At 47.9% G+C, this 9,596-nt stretch overlaps 1 protein-coding gene across 1 annotated transcript in view; it reads right to left on the bottom strand.

Annotated features, from left to right (window-relative positions):
* LOC104289551 overlaps positions 1 to 8,632 on the bottom strand; it is a 26,126-nt gene extending 17,494 nt beyond the window's left edge. The window contains exons 1-4 of the mRNA XM_009888509.1: positions 8,584 to 8,632; positions 6,616 to 6,951; positions 1,116 to 1,427; positions 431 to 576 (exon numbers count right to left, since the gene is read on the bottom strand). Coding sequence (XP_009886811.1) covers positions 431 to 576; positions 1,116 to 1,427; positions 6,616 to 6,951; positions 8,584 to 8,632 — 843 coding nt within the window. The remainder of the gene's footprint in view (positions 1 to 430; positions 577 to 1,115; positions 1,428 to 6,615; positions 6,952 to 8,583) is intronic.
* Between the last annotated feature and the right edge of the window lie 964 nt (positions 8,633 to 9,596).

The following is a 9,596-nucleotide window of genomic DNA, read 5'->3' as shown; positions in this document are numbered from 1 at the left end:
GCTCTTCCTCCAGAGACCCCATTTTGTTTGAGACATGTCCTGGAAGCTGCTTCCTCCACGAGCTGCACTGGCCGTGCCAGAGGGAGGTTATTTTAGGAGATGCAGAAGCATGATGCAAGGGTGCGGGCAACTATTACATGCATAAATATAGTAACAGAGCGATGCTTCCCCCGCAGCATGTCTTGTCATCGAGAAAGTGAATGTTTTCTAGCTGTCATCACTGTTGGGCTCCTATGGGGCTGGCTAAGCACCTTCAGGTTTCCCAATCCCAGCGTGCTTGGGCTGGCTGGGGGCTGATCCCTTCGTCCCCCTCAGCCCCGGGTGCAGCCCGGGCTGGGCAGCAGGCAGCCAGCCTCAGAGTGGCCGGACAGATTCGGGTCCCAGTGGTGAGTCCTGCAGCTGGTGGGGCTGAGCCCTGCAGCAGACCTACCCAGCACAGCTGGGCTGAGTTTCTCTCTGGGTCACGTAGGTGCCTGAGGCAGTGGCGGAGGAGGCAGGTGAGAAGGAGGAGGGAAGTTAGGGGGACCAGCACCCCCACAGCAATGGCAATGGCCGGTGCCACGCTGCTGTCCAGACCTGTGGGGAAAGAAGGGGGTACTCAGTTTGTGTAAGAAGGGGAAAAAAAAAAACAACAACCAAACCCCATTGCAGACCTCTCTTGGCCAGTCCCTGGAGTGGGACAGGGTGGATAGGGGCACTGGGAGCGCATGCCGGCATGCACACAAGTGGCACTGCCAGCAGACCTGTGTTTGGGGTCTGATGCTGTGGTCGGGCACACAGCACCCAGCCCCTCCGAGCCACCCAAAGCTGGCACATTGTGTTGGTGCATCAGGCTACATGACAGGGAAACCCTACGAGTCCTCAGCAGAGGCGGGGAGGCTGGAGCACATCATGGCACGCCAGGGACATGACAGGCAGTAAGACATTGTATGCCATCACCCGGGATGTCTGGCTACTCCTCAGCACCTCCACTGTCCCTCCCTAGCCCAGACCTGGCTGCTTTTCCAAGTGCCTTCCCCACCTGCCTGCCAACTCTTGGAGGAGTTTCTGATCTACCCCAGGAGGTGCTTCATGGTGTCCTCCCTACTCCAGGGCAGGAGCAGTTACATACTGACCCTGTGCCAGGCTGTCAGTGGGCAGGACCAGGGTCACGTTTAGAGAGGGATGTTGGATCATGCAGGCAATGGGGTACTCCTGAAGGATTTTGGGCTGGGCGTGGGTGAAATTGCTGATGACAGTCACGGTCTGGTTGCCGAGCCTGATGTGGTACTCCCTTGGTTTCTGCTGCAGGATGCTGGGAAGGCGCCAGGTGATTTTTGGAGCAGGCTTCCCTGTTGCCGAGCAGCTCATCCCCACCACGTTCTCAGAGTCCTCAGTTTTGTCTGGACTGGGTATAAGCTTAGCCTCCACTTTGGGGTTCGAGATGGCTGTAAACACAAAGAGACAAAACCCATGACGTTCCACTCATGTTTGAACAAAGAGCATCTATATTTACCATTGAAGGACAACCTTGGTATCGAATCATGCCTCCCCCTCCCTAAAGCCCCAGCAGAGACAAATAAACATGGAAATGAAGAGTTTGGCAAAAAAAAAAGGACAAGAGGGTAGAAGCATCTGTGTTTCAATTCTGTTATTAGTAGCAGCACTGCAGCATCCTAGCTGAGAAGTGGTGATTATGGACGAGTAAAAAGCAACAGGTAGTGAAACCATGAAACCACATCCTCCTGTCTCTGAAAGGGCTTGACTGCTCCAAATTCTTGTTCTTTTCCCTTAAATGTGTCTGCAGGATTAGCTTTATTACTGCTAGACGTTCAGACTTGTGGACCAAAGGACTAAGTGCATCTGTTTATGCAATACAGTAACAGTGAATTTGTATGTGGTTACACCACAGGATTTCACCTGTGGAGGTTTTGTGCTTGTACAACTTTCTTCCCACTAGTATTGGGTTTTGGGGGCACTATGGTATCTCTCAAAGCCCTTATTGAAGATCATTTGTTCTGAGCTGCTTCTCACCCTAGAAGATTTGCGGATGCTGTTACATTTAGTCTTAGCAAGAAGGATGAACTACAGGCATCATTCATACTTACTCACTCACATGAAGCCTGCTTGTTTATATGAACTGTATTTCACAGAATCACAGAATGGTCAGGGTTGGAAGGGACCTCTGGAGATCATCTTGTCCAACCCCCCTGCCTAAGCAGGGTCACCTGCAGCAGGTTGCACAGGACAGCATCCAGGCGGGTTTTGAATGTCTTCTTGGCAAGGAATAAAGAAAGGGGAGGACCACAGGAAGCTGTTTTCAACCTGATTAGAACTCCAGGGCAGATCTGAACACATCTATCCCTGGTGGAGAATCATCTATTTATTCCTCAGCCATAAAATTATACCATAATTTAGGTCAGAAAGGACCTCTGGAGGTCATCCAGTCCAAGCCCCAGCTCAAAGCCAGTCTAATTAGCTCAGTTTGATCAGACTAAGATCTATAAAGGCATGTAGCTTCTTTGGGGAGTGCAATCCACAGGTTTCCATATGGCAGCTGACCAGCCTGCCTTCTGCCTCAGCGCATGTGCTGATGGCATAGGGGTTCAAACCACACTCTACTTACAGCAGCCTGTTTCTAAGAGTATTACTTTTTTTAACCATTTAAGTGCAGTGGCAAATCTAGTTTCATTTAAGTCTGAGTTACTATGAATGCTCCATGATTAAAAATGTATCTATTACTATATTTAGTAATATTCCATGTGTAAATTACTATTTACATAGCAAAAATAGTGGTCAGCACAATATTTATGCTGAAATTAAGTTTTGTCCCAAAACTAGCAAACTTATCACTATAATTTAGCAATCCTACTTTTAAACAAAAAAAAAATCTGGTTATTCTTAGGATAAATGATTCTTTTTCCTTTTGGGAAGTAAATGAAGATTTACATATCAATGAGGTGTAGAAGACACCGAATAATCCTGTTAAAGGGGAAAAGGGCTTGTGCTAGCTAGATGCATACTGGTACCTATAACCTCCTGGTACAATTCCAGATGTACCTCATCTGGATCCTCCAAGCCCTAACTACCAGAAGGTAGAAGCAAGACATTGTATACCATTAGTTTTGCTTTTTGTTGTTTTGTTTTTTGTTTTTTTTAATGGATAGACCTCCCTTATTTTCTACTATCATGCCTGCCTAGAAAAAAAAAAAAAAAAGTGGGTATTTCTCATTTTTTGCATCACCCATAGGCAGAAACTCAATCCCCACTAGTGTTGCTCTGACAGCAACAAGAAAAATGTGTAGGGGGATTTCAGCTGGAACTTCTCAAAATCTCCCATGTATGAAAATACAAGTGTCACAAACAGTTTATGTTTTGATTAGTAAATGAACTCTGAACTTCTTCTTTTGCTCACGGGATGCATAAAAATAACACAGCCACCCACGACATTAGCTTCAAATATTAGCTTGCAACATCCAAGAGCAGTAAAGGAAAGCTGTCGCAGAGGTTTCCAGAGGGGATGAGAAAAATTGCTCAGTATCTTGGTAGAAACACATGCACTCCACATCTGCTCTTCTTCTGACTAAGCAGTCCTCTCTCTTCTCACATCGGGCCCCAAGGAATGATTACCATGTGAAAAAAATCCTGTAGGGTTGAGCTTCCCCCCCAGCAAGTGTCTGTAATAGATGCACAGTCAAAACCAGCAAGTGCTTGCTTTTGCCGTACAGTCACACTACACTGTTTGTTAGCCTGCACCCACTGTTGATGTTTGATGCATACGCTTAAGTTAACTGCATCTTTTGTCTTTCACCAAAATATTTGTTTCCTGTAAAAAAACGTACCCACAAGAGATGTTGTGCGCAAGTGCTTGCATTAGTAGCTCTTGCAGAGCAGTAACACAAACGTTCCCAAATTCGAGCTGTGGCGGTGTTCCCGAGTATTTGAAAAGGGGGCTTTATAGTGAAGTACATCAGCTTTGATTATCTGTAATGGCCTTCTGTAATTAAAGGGGGACTGTCAGGTCAAGATGTGCTCTTCATGTTTGAAGTCTTGATAGTGGTCTCAGAGAGACTGACAAAAGTTTTTAGGGATTCCAGTATGCCTCATGATGACAGAAAGCCTTTTCCAACCATGTGGATGTTCATCAGCAACCCCGTGCCTCAGTTTCCCTGTCCAAGAAATAGTGATGGCATTTCTCTGCTGTTCTCTAGCCTTCCATGTGCATGGTGCCCTCTACAATGAAGGCAGAAGGATCCTGAAGACAGCTCAGCAAGCACCCGGGGGGTTTTGTAACCCATCAAGTCTCGGCTGTTCTTGTGCGGGGACATCCCCCTCTCTATGTACCTGCTAACTGTATCTCCTTCCTGGGTTTCATTCTCATCCTCTTTGGTGATGAAGGTTGGCAAAACATTTCCAATGCACAGCAGAGGGGGAAGGGGAGCAGGCCATTCAAAAGAGACCTGTCAAGCACACTTGAAATGATGCTGTTCCAAAATAGTTTTCACTGCAGGGTTGGAAATTTCTGCTTCTTCTTGGGTTTGCTTGGTTTTCAGCCAGGCAAGTCTGAGATTCCTCCAGTCATACCTGTTTCTTTTTTCACAGTGTGGTACCCAGTTCTTAGGCGGTTTCACTTCCCCTCATCACGCAGTGACGGTGCCCGTCCTGGAACAGCCCCTCTTGCGAAGGCTGTTGTAATCGGGCAATTACCAGCTTGTAAACTCCCTGGCAGTCCCCTCTTGAGGGCAAAGACATGGCAGCGTTTCATTTTCAGCCAGTGACTCTGTAAGCCAGCTTGCTCACCTTGCCCTGAATTTTTGGGCCTTGGGACATTCCTGCTGCCCTCACCCTCTGTCCCAGCGAGTCCTCGGGGCTTATTCAGACAAGTTGTTCCTGTCATTATGAGTTGGGGAATAAAGGAGTAAAACTGTGGCTTTTGAGTAGCATCACATAAATTAGCTCCAGTGAAATATGCCGTATGTGAATCAAAATCTTGCGTCACAGTACCGAGCGCTTAGTTTATTCCTGAGTGCCCTCCAGGACATGTTCGATAAAGCACATTTCTGGGAGGCCACCATGACCCTCGCGACCCAGCCCCTGGCAGTGGCCCACCATCGCGCACTGGCCCAGCAGGAGCAGTGGGTTTATGCCTGCCCCTGAGAGAAGTGAAACCCTTCTCAGCTGGTGTGTTTTCATCTGAGATGGAGGAAGAGATGCTCGCAGGAGTGTGTGTAGCAGCAGAAAACCTTTTTTTTGTTTTCAAGCAGTGCTCTGCTAAAGGGCAAATCATAGTCACAAGGCTGGTAATTTGGGGAAATATTTCCCCTCTTGGATAACAAAAAACCCAAACAAATCAACAAAACAAAATAAATCTAACTCTGTGTTTAGGTTTACATGATAAATGAGAAAGGGATCCCTCTGCAAGGCACTTCCATATTTTCCTGTAACGTATAAATCAGTGTTTACCCTCTGAATGACTCAGGGCTGGGTGTTTTTAGGAACACCTTCCTCTTCGTATCTGAAATACGGAGTGAATTTCTCCTGATTTCTCTCTTCTGCTCTAGGAGCTTTCCAAAGAGAGAGGAAAAAGAACTTTTGTTCCAGACTTGGTTTTCCCTCGTATTTCCCCACCGCCTTTCCCCTATTGCTTAAGTCATCTTTCCCCTGTAAGCCAGGAGCAGCTTTTTTTCCACACGGAGGACTCCTGGCACATGGGTATGTGTGTGGGCATGCCTGTCTTTGTCAGCAGAAGGTAGTAGAGATAAACAAAATACTCTGCAGGGGTCATACCACCATCTGCATGTCCCAAACACTGATGTTTCCCCATGAGACATGATCTTCAGTCAATGTCCCCACAGCACAGTAAATGATGAGAAAGTCAGGAGCTAACAGGGTGTCCTCAGGCTGTGTTTAATGTCTCAGCTTTCTCACTGGCAGAACAAGGCCCTCCCTCAAAAGATAAACAGCTTTTCCCTCTTGTTGCTTTTCAGTTCATCTATTTGTCTATATTTCAGCTTGTACTTGCTAGCTGACAATTGTCAAATATTGCCCCCTCGACTCATGATTTGCTCTGACTCTCTTCTTGAAGCTCATTGATGCTGACCTGCACAGCATATTCATGTGGCAAAGCATGAATACCTTTCTTGAACCCAGCCTAACCACTGTCATTTTTACTATAGCTTCAAAATCAGCTACTCTGGTCATGCATATGCAACTCTGCCTCTTGAATGTTTTGGTTTTTTAAAACCGAAGGCAGAGTGAAAAAAAAAATAAAATGCCCGATTTCCAGGGTTAGGAGGCAAGAGCAGCAGCAAAAGGAAGCAGAGGAGCATGGGGTTCAAGGTCGCAGCAGGCCAGCTGCCAGCACAGCACACGGCCAGGGAAACTTGGAGGAAGTCATGGGTGACGCATCAGCTTTTGGATCTCGCTGTTGTTGACTTAAAGGGGAAGAAAATTAAAGAACTGTTAAACGCTGGTTTCCCATCAGAGGTGAAACCAGAGAGAGAGGGAGAGCTGGAGGGGAAGCAGGGCCACCTTTCCCGCAGCAATTTAGCAATGACCAGTGGTCAGGGAAGGTTTTTTCCAGGGAAAATAACTTAGTCCTCAGATGACAGCCCATGCACAATTTTGATGCCTTACCGTAAACTTTGAGACACATCCTGCCGGTGACAGCCCCCGAGGGGAACGTGTTAAAGATGCACTTGTAGCATCCTTCATCTTGGAGGGTGACTCTATGAAGGGAGATAGCCGAAGCTTGTAACTCACTGTGGGCAAAGCTCACATGGCCAACGTAGCCCTTCGCAATCTTTTGGCCATTCATTGTACTGTAAGTCGCTATGTTGTCTTCAACCCCGTCCACCTCCTTCTGCCAGGTCACCTGTAGGACATCTTCTTTTGTGACTGACCGGCACGAAAAAGTAACGTTTCCTCCTGCCTGGATTGACTGGACCTTTCTGTGCATCACCTGCACAGAGCCTGGAGGAAAAACAGGTGCTGCACTCAATGTTTCTCACCACCCTTCTGCAACACACCCCCATCAGAGGTCCCTCAGCCCCTCACCCTCCCTCCTGAGCAGAGCAGCTCCAGAGGGTCTCTCTGCCCCTCCATCCATGGAAAAAATGAAAATGCAGCTCAAAAGAATTGCCCTCAGAATTCAGCTGGACCTGACACCTCTCAGACAAAACCTGTCACCAGCCTGATACCTGTGCTGTAGAGAGTGCCACCAAGAAAGGCAGCTCCAGTGTCAGGAGTGATTGATATCTGTCTGCTAAGACTGTTATCCCACAGGCATCCATGGAGAGGTTCCCTAAATGTTCAGCCATGCTAATGCCCAAAGAGCTGCCAGTGCATTATTGCTCTCTGAACCCTCTTGCGGTGTGGTGAGAAGGAAATCAGTAAAGCTGATATAAATTCTTACATGTATTGCTATAGATAGTGCATCCACATTTGTCAGAGGCTGACAAGAGAACGGAAAACCAGAAGCAAAAAGCAAGGTAGGGAGGACCAGAGGCAAACTTCATCTGTCCTGTCTCAGGCTTGAGGCTGTGCAGCTGGGAAACAGCTTAGACCCCGCTGAAAGCCCACAGATGGAAAACTTTCATAGCATAAGTGCCATGGTATTGAAGGTCTCCAGGGGAAAGAAAAAAAAAAAAATCAGTTTCGTCTTCCAGTTCACAGACACGTGGAAAAACTATTAAGGGGGCAGGCAAGCAAAACGGATGCCCCTGGATTTGACAGCTCACCTCCTCCTCTTAGGATAATAGTTTTTAAAGTTTGTTTGCGTACATCAGCACGGGAGGGGAGATATCAGCAGGGACCGTTACAGCACTGAAAACATACAATTCAATTAATAAGAAAGGGAAATATCTTTGCAGGTTTTAAAGAGGAGTGAGTGTCTGCTCTGTCTGCAGTACCCAGTTATCTAACCCACCCGACAAAGCTCACTCAGGTCCTACGGCCACGGCCAGGTAGATCTCTGCAGGAGACCAAGAAAGCAGCTGTGAAGCTGTGCCAGTCATTTTGTTTTTCAGAGCTCAGTAGTGCCATAGGCAGAATACAAGCCATGACCATGGAAGCTAGTTTGAAGCAAATCCAGGCTTTTCTACATGATTTTTAATTACAAAAACAAATGTAACACACCGACAGTTTTAGTGGCCTGAGCAGACACCTACAAGCACCATGTCCATCACTATAAATAATTCTGTCTTGGCTAAAGCAAATCAGTGCCATACTCTGACCCAAATCCCAACCACCGCAGAAGATGAAATCAAACTTCAGTCCTATGGGTCATTGGGAGCGTTTGGGCATTTGCCCGGTTTATGGTTTGCAAATTGCAATAAATCCATATATCTGTGTGCAGCTTATATATGCGCTGGTGGTAAATTAAGGAGAGGATGCTGCCAGCGCAACCAGCGGTGACATGTCTGGGGCCCCACGCGAGTGGTGCAGTCGCGTGCAGCGCCACAAGTTCCCTGTCACCGCTGGGCTCACCCCGGGGGGATGCGAGGGGGGGACACTCAGCAGCACAGCAGCAGGCTGATGAGACCACCGAGGTCCCTAACGCAGTTACAGTAACTATACAGACAGACAGGCAGACAAGGGAGTTACCTGATGCCACGGTCCAGATGCTGGAGAGGAGCAGACAGGCGACCATCATCTTAGCTGTGCTCTCAGCGAGACAGGCGAGCGACCGATCCTTCGAGTGTGGCTTCCCCTTTTTTATACTCTTCGCTTGTACTCTAGGGACATTCCCCCTCCCTGCGCATACGGTAAGAGGCATCTCGTAAAAACCTCCTGCCCTCCAGCACTCAGACGAATAACAAAAATTTCGGGGGATGTGACAACAAATCTCAGAGCCAGAAAGCGAAGATTTCCCAGTTGGGCTGCTAGACAGACAGGGGTAACGGGGTTACAAAGCTGGGCTTTCCACAAGTACCTTTTCAATAAGACTAGCTTTTTGCAAGTGCTGAAATAAAAGCCCAGGCTTCTAAGCGGGCTGAGTGCCTGATGCCCGTCAGTCTGCAAGGGGCAGGAGGAGAGGCCACCCTAGCCCTGACCTGAGCTCAAGGAAAGGAGCTCAAGTCAAAAGTCATGCTGCAAAGAGGAATATAAATGTCCCCAACATGTAACTCAGAGGACCCAGTTAGGGCTCTGAACCCCACGTGTAAATCGGTGGAGACCCTGGACCTGTTGATGCTGCTGTAACGCAACACTTCTTCCAGGTGAGGAGACCAGAGCTAGCCAGGTGCCCAACCCTGGGTCGAGGTCATACGTTACTTTGGGGAAAAAGCAGAGCCTTGGTCTCCCTTCTCCTACACTGAGGTTGCCCCCACTTCTGCAGGTTCGTGCTCCTTCCCCAGCTCCATGCCTGGGAAAGACAGGGCTGCCGTCTGGCAAACACACCCCTCTCCGCCCTCACCTGAGATGATATACAAATAGCTCACACAGCTGCTTTGAGTCATTGTTTTTGTGCCTTTTTCGCTCTGTCATTTTTACACCTGTCTTTCTCTTTTTCTGCTGGCTGTGATCACGTTGCTGAAACCGACAAAACTCTCAGCCCACGGGTCACTCGCGCACTGCACAGTGGGGCAACCGGCTGGCGAGACCTCATTTGCTAATCA

The sequence above is a fragment of the Charadrius vociferus genome, unplaced genomic scaffold (genome assembly GCF_000708025.1).
Source record: "Charadrius vociferus isolate BGI_N301 unplaced genomic scaffold, ASM70802v2 scaffold487, whole genome shotgun sequence".
Lineage (NCBI taxonomy): Eukaryota > Metazoa > Chordata > Aves > Charadriiformes > Charadriidae > Charadrius > Charadrius vociferus.
This window is presented reverse-complemented; position numbering and strand designations above follow the sequence as displayed.